Raw genomic sequence first — 15812 nt, 5'->3', positions numbered from 1 at the left:
ACTTGAAAGTTTTCAACCAAGCTTTGGTGGCAAAGCAGGCTTGGCGGCTGCTAACTCGACCGAACTCGCTTGTAGCGAGGGTGTTTCGTGCAAAGTACTTTAGGGATGGTAATCTTATGGGTGCAGCGGTTCCGACAAGAGCCTCCTTTGTGTGGCGCTCGATTGCCTGGAGTCGGCCACTTCTTGCAAAAGGGCTGGTCTGGAGTGTGGGAAACGGCAAAAAGATCAAAGTGTTCCAAGATTGTTGGGCTGTGGGAGGGTCGGGGCTTCTCAAAGGGAGAGAAGGGGTTGAAGATGGGATGAGGGTGGAGGAGTTGATTGGGGAACGAGGGAGCTGGAATGAGAACAGACTGTTGAGAATGTTTTTTCCTTTTGAAGTTGAAAGAATTTTGCAAACCCCGATTGGTGAACGTGGTAATGAGGATGGATTGTTCTGGAACTTTGATCCAAAGGGCGAGTTCACGGTGAAAACCGCATACCTTGCAGGAATGGGTTACTACAATCCACATCCCAATGTGAGTTCGATGGATAAGAAGAGATGGGGTTGGCTGGTTTGGAATTACTCTCTTCCTCCGAAGGTTAAGGTATTTTTGTGGAGGGCGTTCACTAACGTGATCCCTACTTCTCTGAACCTCAGGAATCACCATGTTCCGACGGAAGGCCTGTGTGAGTTTTGCAAAGACCAATGGGGCTCAACCGAGCACAACCTTATCTTTTGCCCGATGATTAAGTTTGCTTGGCAAAACTCGCGGTTCTGGCATCTTTTGAGACAGGCAAAGGGGCTGGAGCTGATGGATATTGCAGCGATCATTCGGAAGGAGTTTGAGTTGGAAGAGTATTGGCTTTGGTGTATCATGTTGTGGAAAAACTGGAATTACATCTGTAACACCAAACATGGGGAGAAGGAGGGGCTGGCAGCACCTTCTGAGGAGGAAAGTCGTGCCTTTTTGGAGGCTTTTCTTGAGGCAAAACCTACTTACACTCAAGACCAATGGCTTGGAGTTCAGTTGGGATCGAAAAAATGGCTGAAACCTCGACCTGGGAGAATTCGGGTGGACGTCGATGCGAAGTTTGATCCTGCTAGAAAGGAGTTTGGAGTGGGGATGATAGCTCGGAATCATGCTGGTGAGATTATTGTGGCTGCAGCGAAAAGATTGAAGCCGCCATCGAGTGTGATGATGGCGGAAATTATGGCGATTATTCAAGGGGTCGTCGTTTGTGTGGAGAATGATCTCGCGCCGGTGGAAATTTACACGGATTCAATTCTTGCGGCGCGAGTTTTGGTGAATGAAGATGAGGATTCTCGATGTTTGCCCGATGATTTAAAAGAGATTGTTCAAGCTGCGAGGCAAAACTTCCTTATTAATGTGAAACATGTGTTTCGTGACGCTAATACTGCTGCTCATAGTTTAGCAAACTTTTCTTGTCGTTGCCCTGAGCCCGTCTGTTGGACGACAGAGTTTCCCTCTTGGCTTCGAGAGATTGTATCAGCTGACTCTTCTTAATACTATGGTTCGTGTTGATTCTCAAAAAAAAATAATGGATGATCATTCTAGATCCACAAATCCGATGAGAGATCCCTGATATGAAATTCATACTTTGCATATGCAAATTCCATAAAGTACAATTAATTATTTGTATTGGAAAAAAAAAAATCTCTTGCAAGAAAGAGGAAAATGAAACTGCACTCAATGAAAGAAATTAAAATTACAAATATATAGAAGAGACGAAATAAAAAGTAGCAATAGAAACATTAATCAATTGCTTCATTCATTAATTGGGTACGTTTCATCAATTCGCTCTAAGAGCATCCACAGTTGGGATGACTTGATCGCTGATCTGATAGAAAGAGGATTATATTGAGTAAGAAGGCCACAGTGGGGTGACTTGATAGCTGGCTTGATTTTTATATTTTTCATTTAAATTTAATTGCATAAATTTAAATAACACAATTTACTTCAAATTTAAATTGCATTAATTTGAAAATCCTAAAACTTACATAAATCTTAAAACTTTAAAAACATATCCTAAAATAACTATTTCGGCCCTAGAGGTCTGAAACGTACCCAAACGTGCCCGCCCGATCAAATTATTTTGGAGTTGAGCATGCATCTGCCTATCTCGGATAAATGCATCTCTATGCACATATTGCTCGAAACAAATCAGAGTTGCTCGAGCACTCTCCGTCTAGTTACTGGTAGACGCCCTGTGTCCTGCGTCTTCATCTCTCCAATGAGTAGCTCTTTCACCTTCGTTCTCCACAATCATGTTGTGGAGAATGATGCAACGCATCATGATGTCCTTGAGATGCTCGACATACCAACCCCGCGCTGGACTTCGAATGATTTTCCATCGAGCTTGAAGCACTCTAAAGGCACGTTCGACATCCTTCCGTGCCGATTCTTGCATCTTTTTTAACCTCTCCTCATTTGGATTAGTCGGCGGACTCTTGACGAAGTAGCGCTACTCTGGATATATGTCGTCACATAGCGCCGATTGGCCTCAAAGATCACCGATGCAGTCGTTCCATCCAACAGGTTGGAGAACAGAGGCGACTGGTTCAGAACGTTGATGTCGTTGTTCGAACCGGCGACACCGAAGAAGGCATGCTAAATCCACAAATCGTGGGATGCAACGGCCTCCAAGATCAAGGTGGGCTCCCCTTGATCACCGCGTGTATATGCGTCGTGCCACGCCTTTGGGCAATTCTTCCATGCCCAATGCATACAATCAAGACTCCCAAGCATCCCGAAAAATCTGTGTCGTGCCTCGTGCATCTAAAGAAGGCGTTGGATGTCCGCCGCCGTAGGACTTCAAAGATACTCGACTCCGTAAGCTCGGATGACAGCCTTGCAGAATCTCTTGAGGCATAGATGCCCCGTCGTGTCGACGACCTTGAGATACTCGTCGAAAGTATCCGCACTGACACCGGTGGCTAATTGACGGATAGCCACCGTGCATTTCTACAAAGGTGTGAGAGAGTCCCGACCTTGTGCATCATGGCTCATCTGGAAGTAAGTATCTTCACCTTGCACAACATCGACGATGCACAAGAACAACTTCTTCTGCATCCGAAAACGACGTCGGAAAAATATAGGCCCGTACGTCGGATTGTCGTTGAAGTAGTCTTGCATAAGACGTAAATGGGCAGCCTCACGATCACGGTAGACGTATTGTCGGTGATGAACAACACGTTCCATCTCCGATTGGGAGTACATTTGAGCAATCAATTGTTTCTGCTCTTGGATCTCATCGATAATCGTCTGTGCTACCTCGTCGGATGAAGTATCATCGAACCATTCCATTTTTTGAAGGAAAAGAGAGGGAGATTGAAGGAGAAATAAAGGAAGATTGAAAGAGAAAATTATTTGGGTGTGTGAATGAAGAAATGAGAGAGAGGTATTTATAGAGGGGGGGGAAGTTGAATTAAACGGCTATGAAGCCGTTGGGAAAAAAACAAAAAAAAAGAGGTGTAAACGGCTATGAAGCCGTTTGATTCAAAATTCAAAAATATTTTATTTTCTTTCAATACCACACGTGCCTTAAATAAACGAGATTAGGTTTGCCCTGATAAATTGTGACTCCCTCGAGTCGTGCCGTGCTGCAGTGGGGGACCCGATACAATAGGTGTCTCGAGTAGCCCCCATCGAGTCACCCACCCACTGTGGATGCTCTAACTAAATTTTACTCCCTCCGTCCCACTAGACTTGGCACTTTTGAGTTGGGCACGGAGATTAAGAATAAAGGGTTAAGAGTGTAAAGTAGGTAGGGTCCACTTATTTTATGTGAGTAGAGAAAGTATGGACCACATACTATTTTAGGAAAGTGTCAATTCTAGTGGGACAAACAAAAAAGGCAAGTGTGTCAAGTCTAGTGGGACGGAGGGAGTAATAAATATTAATTTAGGTTGGTGTGCTATGCATCCGCAATTCACAAACTTTTACCTTCATTGATTGATGTTGGGAGAAGAAGAAAGTTAATTATATGATGTTAGAAAGCTTTTGAAGTTGAGTTTTTCATGAAAAATAAAATTTCGGGATATATGTATTTATACGTTTCGCTTGATACATATTAATAGTTATAATATTCAATACGATGAAAAAATCACTTTTTTCTTACCCATTTTGTCAACAGTCCAAAAATTGCTAAAATGATGAGGCTTTGTACTACTGTAAGAAAAAGAAGCAAATATTCTAAGAGAATGCAAGAAAATTAGACATATGAGACACTAACAATTGGAGAAGTGGCCAAACTACAACGAGTCTCCATCCATTTGGCAGAAGAATCTTTTCTTCATTTTATCCAATAATTTCACATCAATTTTTTGCCGTTATATATTATTTCTAATTCTAAAAAATTCAAATTTGAGTTTTACTAATGTTTCATGAATTTAGGGATATTTATCGAACCAGTCCGATAATAATAATAATAATAATAATAATAATAATAATAATAATAATAATAATAATAATAATAATAATAATAAGGGTTAATTTCATGTAAATATACCAACTTTGGCCATAATTCATTTTTGACGCGTACTTCAAAAAAATCAATAAAATACGCGAACTTAATTGATTGTCTAATTTTAACTCCGATACGCCACATAAACGCCATGTAGACGCCACGTAGATGTCATGTAAACACCATGCCATTTTCAGTAAGCCACGTAGACGCGATGTCATTTTTTAATTTGGAAAAAATAAAATCTGAATCAAAATTAAATAACTACTAATAAAGTTTGTGTATTTGTTGAATTTTTCTAAGTACACGTCAAAAATAAATTTTGATCAAAATTAGTGCATTTACATACCATTATTCCTAATAATAATAATAATAATAATTCATTGGGCCTTTTTCTTGGCATGCTATTCAGGGCCATGCAAGGATATTTTATTTTTTGTTTATGTGAGAGATGCGTCCTCTTTTATTGTGATTATTTAAAAATATCTTTAATATTATATAGAAAAATATAGGACAATTGTTTAAATATACCCACAATGTTTTAAGATCAAATAAAACCTTCAACAACTTTTTATATAAAAATAAGTTCTTAATTTTAGTCATGACTTACACTCTCCGTATCATTGTCACTGCTAAACAGTTTGGTGCTAATTACAGGATTTCAATTCGTATGATTATGTGCACATATACTTTCAAACTAGTACTTATTTAATTATAGTTTGTGTACCTCATGATTTTTTTAGCCTTTTTTTAAAATAATAATTTAAAATTATGTTTTTACTTTAAAAATTCCCAACTTTGAAAATATTCAATTTATACCCCCAATACAAAATTCAACGATGAAATATAATGATTAATGAATCTCCACGTTCAATCCTGAACTATTTTTTCCCCACAAAACATCAAATCATTAACCAAACTATTCTTAATTGGACTTTTTCTTAATGGAAGATATATGCAAACTACGATTAGCTAGTCTATTTATTTTTTGTTTAATTTAAAAATGTGTGTATATATATATAAATAGAAAAACAGTATACCAATAATCGAATGATGTTCCCCAATAAGGTATAATTCAAGTGGCAAAATTAAAGCACTCAAAGACTCTTTTTTATCAGAGGTCATGATGCGGTGTAATTTTTCCACCGTTGTGTGATGTAAAAATCTTGGTCGGTGGTTACGGATAATTCATTTCACTATATAATAAATATCTCCTATAATTCTAAAAGAAAATAAAAATCAAATGATGTCCAAGTACCAAGATGAAGCAAGGTCCAAGCAAGACACACGAGTTCAAATTGAATCAAGAATTAAAAAAAAAAGGTATAGATTCTTGAAAAGCTTGTCACATGAATTCGTTTACTTTGGATTATTTTAAAGAAGAAGAAATAGTAAAGCGTACGAGTTGTCAAGTAGACGGCATTAAGCACGTGATTAGGGTGTGATTTAGGCAAGTGCCACTCCAACTTAAATTAAGCAACATCTATCAAAAGCAACTTCTTCCGCCGCTAAGCAAACCTTTTGCCTCATAATTCGTTTACTCCATTTAACTCCTAAAATACTTTACCTCCAACTAATAATTCGGAGATTTGTATCATTTAATTTTAATATGCATGAATATTGATGTGTGAGTTTTAATGCTAAAAATATAATACTATATATATCTACCTTTGACTATTGGCTAAATTAACTACTTTTGATTAACTGGTCAACTCATCTACCAAACACGGACTCACTCAACTAACCCCCTGTTTTGCCTTTTATGTTTTCTCCCTACATTTCTTGTGAAATTGTAAAAGTTAAATCATTCATTTCATTTTCTCCCTCTTATTATCACTTGAAATGCTTATCTACAAGTCGACAGGTGTATTATGTGGTATGGCCTATGTAAATTGTTACGTAACGTGGTTAAAATTTAATTGGTATAGCAAAGTTCTTATTCATTGGATAGAATTAGGCTTGCCATGGGCTATTCGGAACCGTCGGTTCGGCTCGGAATTGGCCCAGAAGTCAACGGTTCCGGCCCGGATTGTTGACCGCGGGCCGGTTCCGAATCGAAACCGATTATAGCCTAGGGCCGGTTCCGTGTCGAGATTTTTTGAACTGCGAACTGGCGATTCTAAGATATAATTTAATTTTAATATTTTTTTAAGATTGTATATTTGTATCCTTGTAATATTTTTTTGTATATAGATAGAATTTAATAAAGATATCAATTTTTATGCATTATTTTGATTGTCAATGTGTTAGAATTATTTTTCCTTTATTGTATTTCAATATTTAAACACAATTCAAAAAAAGAAATAAAAAAATATTACTACAACTTATTATAAATTTCAACACATGTAAAGTAAAAAAAATCAATATTTCAATTCAACACAAGTCATTTAATTTCATAAATTATTTAACACTTGTAAGTTATTATCTTTTTAACACTTTTAATTTATTACTATATTATTTAAGATTTTAAGTTGATTAATTTTAAAATTATTTAAGTTGAGTAATTTCAATATTTCAATAACACAACATATATTTATAAGTTAATATATTATTTAAGTTGAGTAATTTCAAAAAAAAATTCAACACTTGTAAAGTAAAAAATTTTAAAATTTCAACACAAATCATTTAATTTCATAAAAAAGAATACAAAAAAAATAAAAAATAAAAAATAAAAAAAGGAAGAGGTTCTTATCATGTCTGGATCCTTATACTCAACTTTGGTTCAACTAAACCCCCGAAGTTAATTTGGTGCAATTACACCCTCTGCCTTAATCGACTAAACGTCGTCTGCATTTTATATATATTTTTTAAATTTAAATCGGTGGGCCCCACCCTTAATATTTGCGCGGGTTTGTTAATAGTCATTGCCATACGAACGTTTTTTCCTCCTTTACACTTGCAGAAAGATTTGAAAAGATGAAGAAGAAGATTTCAGAGGCGAAGAACAAGACCAAAACGAAGACTATCTCCTCTAGAGGCCCTTTAATCGATCAAACCGCGATTAAGGTGAGTAGTAAACATTCATTTTTTGGGAAAAAAAACTTCTTTTTGCAGAGTATGCAATGTTTGTTTGGATTAGAAAAGTTTCATATTTTGATTTTTATTGGAGCATGCTATGTAGAAATTCTTGATTGTGAATTGTGATATCGTTTGTGTTTTCTTCTTCTCTGTGTTGCAGCATGTGGAGTTTGTGTTTCATTTTTAATTTCTGGGGTTTATGGAAGAAGGACTCTGAATCTGGAAAATTGATATACGACGGCTTTAATTCAATGGAAATTAAAGAAACCTTAGATAACATGACTTATGATCGTATATATGACGAATTTGCTAAGTATTTGTTTACTAAACCTAAGAAAGTCTACGCGTTAGATGAAGATTATACTATTGAAAATGGCTTTGATTATATTGACTTAGTTGGACAAGAAGAAATACATTTGTTTGCTGACCATGAAAAAGATCTCATACCCCTTATTACACCTTTAGCTTTGTTTGATAAGGAAAAATGAAAGTGATGAATTAGAGACTGTACATAGGGTGGAGATAACAGATGATGGTGAGGGGATTGATGTTGCAGAGAAGGTAGAAGGGATAGAAACAGTAGAGACTGGGGTAGAAGGGATAGAGGTTTGTGATGATGAGATACAGGTAGAAGGGAGAGAGGATGAAGAGGAGGCTGGAGGGATAATGCAATAAGAGTTGATCAATTAGGAAGTAAGGATAAAGGTGATGATGTAAATTACATCTTGAGTGATGCATTAGGTATGGGGACTGATTCAGACACTGACTCTAGCACCTATAGTGATGTCATGTGAGATTCTGATGAGGAAGAAGTGAAGAAAAGTTCTGTAGTTGGGTCTGTTGAGGAAGGAGATCAAGGAAGTTTTACTTTAGGTATGACCTTTGCAGGGGCAAAAGAGGCTAGGGATACCATTAACACATATGCGGTGAAATTTGGGTTCAAGCTTAAGTTTGTGAAGAATAAACCTAAGAGAATTAGGGTGATTTGCATCAGTGATAAGAGTTGTCCATTTGTAATTCTTATTTCAAAGGATGAGGATACAGAGGGCTTGGTTATTAAGACTTTGGTGGCAGAACATACATGTTGTAGGCAAATAGTGCTTCTCAATCCTACCTTGCCAACTATTTCAAGGATGCAGTGTATAGAAATCTGAGGTTTACGGCCAAAGATATACAAGGCCATATATGAAAGAGCATATGAAGCTTTATGTGAGTTTAGGCAAGTGCAAAAGGGAAAAGAAGACTATCTTCACCAAACTTTTTTTTTTTTTTTGATCAAGACTATCTTCACCAAACTACAAGACAGTTACAAAGAGGAATTCAACATGCTAGTGGGCTACATTGAGAAGGTGAAATAGATAAATCCGAGTAGCAAGATTGGCTAATGGCATGAAGGTTTTCAAAAGGATCTTTGTGATGCTAGCTGCTTGTAAGAATAACTGGCTTGGGGATTGTAGGCCTATAATTTCATTAGATGTGTGTCACTTGAAAAGGGTAAGTTACATTTGGTTGCCTTCTCACTATTGCTTGGGCAGTAGTGAATAAAGAAAACAAGCATAACTGGAGTTGGTTTATGAGTTGGCTAAAGCAAGAGCTACAGCTTGGTGATGGATCTCATGTTACCATTATGTCAGATATACATAAGGTAATACATTACTTATTGTTTGTTGTACATTATTTGTTGTATAATAGATTACTTATTGTTGGAGTTAATGATATCACAGGGCTTGATGGAGGCAGTTAAAGATCAAGTTCTAGAGGCTGAGCATATGTGGTGTGCAAGATACATCTATGCTAATTGGAGTAAAAAGTAGAGAGGCGATGAGCTCAAAAAAAGGTTTTGGATTGCAGCTTGGAGTTCATTTGAAGAGGAGTTCAAATTGAACATAGCCAAGATAAGTTAGATCAAGAATAAGGCTGCTGAGGACCTACTCCAATATCCACCCCAAAACTGGTGCAAAGCATACCAGAGTGAAAGGTGCTCTACTTTCATGGTTGATATTTGATAATAACATCTCTGAATCTTTTAACTCTAGTATTATAGATGCTAAGCACAAGCCTATTATCAGTATGCTAGAGGATATTAGGATATTAGCAATGACCATAATTAGGGATATGAGATGTAGTGTTAATGGTTGGAAGTGTGAATGGTCTCCTAATTCAATGAAGTTATTTGAGGCGGCAAAAAATTAATTCAATGTCCTGTAATTTCATTTGGAATGGGGAAGATGGTTATGAAATTGGGGAATATGAGGATAAACACACTGTGTTTATAGATATGAAGAAATGCACATGTTGGAATTGGGAACTAACAGGTGTTCCTTGTTGCCATGCACTTGCTGCATTCTAATACTCTTCCATGGATCCTTTGAGTGTGATGTCAAACTGATACCATAAGTTAAACTTCATGAAATGCTACGAGCATTCTATACAGTCATTCCAGGAATGAAGTTTTGGAAGGTGAAACCATTTGATGGAGTGGAGCCTCTTCCAGTGGAGAAGAAGATTGACAAACCCAAAAAGATGAAAGTGAGAGCTCCAAATAAGCCATGAAGAAGCCACCAACTATCAAGAAAGGGGTCAGAAACAACATTGTAGCATTTGTAAGAGTGGTAGCCATAAAAAAGATTGTTGTCCTCAAATACCAACTCAGGTATGATTCTAGCCATCAATTCAACTGTTAGTACTTAATATATTTCACTAATTCTTTCATTTGCTTTAATACTTCTTAGGTGACACATGGTACACAAGCTTCTACATCATCTCTGCCTACAAAGTTAAAGCCAAGAAGGGGTTCAAAAGGCATTGGACTGTATATCAATCTTTAAAGTGGTAGGACTGTTCTAAATGTAAGATTCCACTAACTAATTGTTAATGTTGATTCAGTATTTGCCTCTTAATACTTTCATGCTAACAGTACTAAGTTTTTATAAACCATTATGCAGCCCGGGATATCACAATCAATTGTGATAGATGAGGGCACACCCAGAGACACTGATCCAAATACAAGATTTTCAAATTCAAATGAACAAGAGTTGAGGAAGGAGAAGAGAAAACAAGTAGCAAGCAAACGAGAGGAAGAGACATCGAATGTCAAAAAGATGGCCTCCAAGCCATTCAAGGCTTCACGAGGCAAAGGAAAATAAGGGCATAAACAAGCCATCCTCAGAAGATCATCTCGAGGGAAAAAATGTTGATTCAACTGTTGGTTCTACTGCAATAAGTTGAAATGACATTTTGTTTATGGCTTTTTTTTATGGCATCGTTTGATACCTTTGATCATCTGATGAAATACTTATTTTTGATGCATGGTTTGATACATTTGACAGAATATGGTCATTTTAAGTGTTCAGCAAAACATTGTACTTATGTTTTTGATACATTTGGCAGATCATATTTTTGATGGCATGCTTTGATACTATTAGTAAATAATGTCAGTTTTTGAGTGCTATAACATATTTTATCTATGAGTTATTGTTACTTATTCATTTGAAAAAAAAAGCAATGAGATATAATCCAAAACGAGAATCCATTTCATTTCCAAATCAGAGTACTTAGCCAAATTACAAAGGGAGATTATGCTAGTGCAAAATAGGCTAACAACAACTAAGAAACAAGCAAAATAAATGTAACTAATCAATTTTTTTTTCTTAATTTTGTTTGAATCTTCTTTAATTGCTTGTATAACATCCCAAAGCTTAGCAATTTTAGTAACCACATCCATGGTTGCCGAGCTTGAGCTTTCATTGATCTTCATGAGCTTCAAATTCTCCTTCTTCAACTCATTGATAACATCCTTAGCTCTTTCAGTAAATGGTTCGTCAAGCCAATAAAAAAACCCACAATTTTTCGTCTAGTAATTGTAAAACACGAAAAAACAGGGTTTTCAAGCCAAGAAATTCAACACAAACAAAAGTAATGAAACTTAGAAATATACCTTCCAATTTCTACATCCATAGAACCTCCTACCTGGGTTTTCGTCCATCCATGATGTCATTATCGAAGCTTTCAACCTTTTACCTTCAAATTCGCACCCACAAAACCTTGAATTATCGAAGCCCTCAAACTTCCATCGACCGCGCCACGAGCTTGACCCAGATCCAGAAACGGAATTGAAACTCATGGCTCTCCTCAAATTGTAATTAAGAACACAGGGAATCCCTATACTAATTTCAACAAACTACGAAAAACATTCTCAATTTTAGATGCCTTCATCGCGATTTAGTGTTCTTCAGATTTTCAAAATATCCCAAAATTAAAAGGGGGATTTCAGGTAGTTAAATGTGGAGCCAACCAATTTAAATTAAAAAAATATATATAAAATAACATACGACATTTAGTCGACGTTAGGGCAGAAGGTGTAATTACACCAAATTAGCGTCTTCGGGAGTTTAGTTGAACCAAAGTCGAGTATATGGATCCAGACGTGATAAGTGCCTCTATGATAGGGTGTATTTGATACTTAACCCTTTATTAATTTGATATAAAATTATTCCCTCCTTCTCGTTAAAAGTGACTCATTTATTTTCGACACAAAAATTAAGTAAATTATGTAAATCGAATAAAAATTACATGATCCACACAATTTCAAGAGTCAATTGTATTGCTTTTTATGAACTGAGTCATAAATATTGGTTAAAATCAAAATGGAAAACGAATCACTTTTAGCGAATTTGATAGAGTAATATTTTTCATTTGTTGGGTCATTAGAATTGGCATGACGAGCGTTACCAACTAAATCAAACATGTCGAGGCCATAGATCTGCACTTCGACAATGTCGCTCCAATGAAGCATGTCACGTCAATTCTTTAGTGACTAAAATATATTGGAAATCTTAATTTTGCATCAAAATAAAATATAACAATATTATTAAAACGTTTCAAATAGCTAACGTAAGTTGTCGCGTCATCAACATATATATTTAATTGTCCACGAATATGTAAAGTGAAAATTTAAAATGCTATATTATTATGCCCTATTTTTTAAATACCCTTAATGTTGATGGATTTGCTTGATTTTCTGTGAAAGTCTTACATATTTGATCGATTTGACAACTATCAGTAAAAAATACATATGACCGGTGGATGGCTAGATTATTCGACCACCTGGGCGGTCAGATCATTCACCGGCCGGTCACATAGTTTTACAGGCCGGTCCATCTGACCGGTCGATCACATAATTTTTATATATCTGACCGGCCGGTCCAACTTTCTATTGAGACAAACACACAGAAAAACAAATAAATGAATTTTAAGTGTGCGTGTGTTGACTTAATGGTATAGTGATTAATGTTTAAGGTCAAATATTTTAGATTCAAATTTATTGTAATGTAATTTTTATTTTTATTTTCTTTAATTATTAATTTATAAAAAATGAATTTTTACAGCCAACAAATTTGAACATTTATAGTTAATTTATTGATACGGTGTTGTATTCTTCTAAAAATAATTTGAAATAAATGCAGACGGCATCACTTTAAAACAACATTAGGAAAAATGGCCTGTTTGGCACACCTCCTAACCATTAGCCAACCATAAAAATTAATAAAAAAATATATCAACCATATAGCCTATAGGCCTACCATCATACCATGTATAGTACTGATTATTTCAGTATAGTAGGTAGTGTTTGGCATCACGTTTTTTCTATTTTTTATTTTATTGTTTATTGTTGGGTGTTTGTTCAGTTACAAATTTTTCCCCTCAACCATGTTTTCGAAATTTAAATATATATGAGATTATATTTTATTCTGACACGCGAATTTAAACAAAAAAACAATACATAATAATATATATTGAACTATTATAAATTGAATTAATATTAGTATTTAATATACTTACTAGCATTTACACCGTACAATATACCAAAAATATTTTTTATATTTCTTTTTGTATATAAAATAAATACTAACTCAACTATCATAACAAAATTATAAATATAATAATAATATATAATTTTGTTATAAATATTTAAATAAAATCTTATAATCACTTAATTTAAATACACATGTGAATTTTGACTATAATTAGATTTAAAATTATAATTTTCATTAATAATTCAAATAAAAAAGTGACGAGGAGTAATGCTCGCATTAGCGTTGATCTATAGAGATATCTGTGGATAAGAAAAGGACACGTGACGACTCCGATAATTCTACCAGAGTCGATCACGGATATTCATCAGAGTCGATGTCAGAAGACCACCAGAGCCGATGGCATGACAGTGGAATATACATAACTGAAAGCGAGTTGTCGTTATTCCCGTGAACTAAGTAAGAAATAGGAGAAAAGTGGGAGCCAGAGGTTGAGGGCCAGCACTGATGATACACTCGACAAAAACTGCAGAATCAAACGAGGCAAAAAAAAATAGTGACCGAGAGGTTAGATGATACATACGGAGTACGTGAAGTCGGATTTTACGCTTATATCCCCTTGTAACCTACTACTATAAATAGGAAACTTATCATTGTAGTAAAGGTGACGCTGAAAAAATATTACTCAAAGCAAATTCGATTATCAAGTGTTCTTCACGTATTTCTGCATTTGATTGTGATACCCAGGTTCCCATCCATTTTCTTAAACTTCTATGTTGTTTTATTATCGTTCACACCAACTGGCGCCGTCTGTGGAAATTCTGAGTTAAGATGTGAGTTTCAATTTGATGTTCTTCCCGATTTTTCAGATTTCAATTTAGATTTAGTGTAAATTCTTGTGTTTGCCACAGAAATTCTTTTTACTTAAATCCTTCTCTTGTAATTTTTTGAATCGGGCTTTAGAAAAGGGGGAAAAAAAAGATAGGGGAGTAGCTGATGAGGAGTAAAATATGCACCAAGGCTATGCAATATCAGAGCTTAAATATCTCTTATTATTATTATTATTTGGTGTACCGCTGACTGGACATGGCTGACTTTATCAATCAAGAATTATCTTGGCAGTTTAACGACTCAGCTCTGCTTCGACTTTGACAGTCCAATTTTGCATTAGCCTCGTCGTCTCAATTTCAAGACAAAGACTATTGTAATAAGGGCTTTAGGCCCAGTTATATGAATTAATGGGCTTTAGGGTCCAAGTTTACTTTATAGCTTATATATATGGCTCTTATAAGTATTTTAGAGGACTCTCTTTTCATTTTTTTTTTCACCATGGAAAATGTAATTCCACACAAAACATAGTGAAAACTCCTAGAATCTCTCGTGGATGTAGATCTTCATGATTGAACCATGTAAATCTAAGCCTTCTTTATCGTTTTTATTTAATGTGTTGATACTTGTTTTATCAATGTTGTTGAGAAAGAAAAAGATAAAAAAATAAATTCAAAGGCTGCAAGAGCTGTTATGAAAAAATAAATAAAAAATATAAAAATATTGAAATCTGAATTTAGCCTCTCGACATAAATGGGAGATGAGCCATGCTCATCCGGATGAGTCGTGCCTCAAGTCGACGATGTCTGCATCCACCGCCGGCTCAAGCCGACGATGAGCCACTATTGATGTGTACAGTTTGCCAAACACCCTCTAAGAATTATCACGTGTACAACATTATGTATATTTATATTCGACTATATACATATGTAAGTTGTAATCAAGGTGATCGGCGATTGCAACTTTGACCGCGTCGTCGCGAAGAAGTGACACAGCAACCACCAAACCCTGCATCTACTTGGTATCGGCGGCCCTCGGGGCACATTTTTTTTAAATATAAATTTGAAATTTGTATTTATATTTTATTCATCGGTATTTTTTGTCTTGTAAGGCCAATGTTACCTATCGATATTTTTAATTTGCCACATGAAATTACCTTTTAAACACTCTTTAATGTAATTCCACAATTATTAATTAGCACTAGATGAAATCTCACTTAAAAATTGGACGCACAAACTCAAATTTATAAAGACGATGAGATTACAATCTTATAATTTTTTACTCAAAACTCACTCTATCATTACTATTATAAACTAGTAACTCTTACGATCGAAGAAATAAATTTTATATTCTCGCCTATCTACTTGCAACTATCTCACCAATTTTTTTTAAATATCAATTTTTAAACTGTAGATGCGATGAGGAGTAATATGTGCAGAGCAGAAAAATAATATAAATCAGAGGAGCAGGCTTTATCAGGGAAACTGGCCTCGTTAGTGGAAGGGATACATCAAAGAAATGGACTATGTCAGAGGAATCACCTTTTCCAGAGGAACCACCTTTGTCAGAGGAACCACCTTCACCCGAGAAACGAACTTTACCAGAGAAACGGGCTCTCGCGGAGAAGTCAGAGGAATGGACCTTATCAAAGGAACGACCTACGCCAGAGAAGACGCTCTCGCCAGAGGA

The 15812-nt window shown here is 35.6% G+C and overlaps 1 protein-coding gene across 1 annotated transcript; it reads right to left on the bottom strand.

The window, feature by feature from the left end:
* Positions 1–2813: 2813 nt before the first annotated feature.
* Positions 2814–3305, bottom strand: LOC131008961 (uncharacterized). Its single transcript, XM_057936111.1, has 2 exons — positions 2990–3305; positions 2814–2935 (listed from the first exon to the last, which is right to left on the bottom strand). Exons 1-2 carry the CDS (start codon positions 3303–3305, stop codon positions 2814–2816), a joined length of 438 nt encoding a protein of 145 aa, XP_057792094.1.
* Positions 3306–15812: the final 12507 nt, after the last annotated feature.

Source organism: Salvia miltiorrhiza, chromosome 1 (genome assembly GCF_028751815.1).
Source record: "Salvia miltiorrhiza cultivar Shanhuang (shh) chromosome 1, IMPLAD_Smil_shh, whole genome shotgun sequence".
Taxonomy (NCBI): Eukaryota; Viridiplantae; Streptophyta; class Magnoliopsida; order Lamiales; family Lamiaceae; genus Salvia; species Salvia miltiorrhiza.
The sequence above is the reverse complement of the archived record's forward strand: the minus strand, read 5'-3'. Positions and strand labels throughout refer to the sequence as shown.

What these genes read in the sequence shown, in the direction of transcription:
- LOC131008961 (XM_057936111.1), bottom strand. Translation starts at nt 3,305, where the DNA reads ATGGAATGGTTCGATGATACTTCATCCGACGAGGTAGCACAGACGATT. An exon ending in GATGAGCCATGATGCACAAG is followed by an intron (nt 2,936 to 2,989) that starts GTCGGGACTCTC and finishes TCCGTCAATTAG; the next exon opens with CCACCGGTGTCAGTGCGGAT.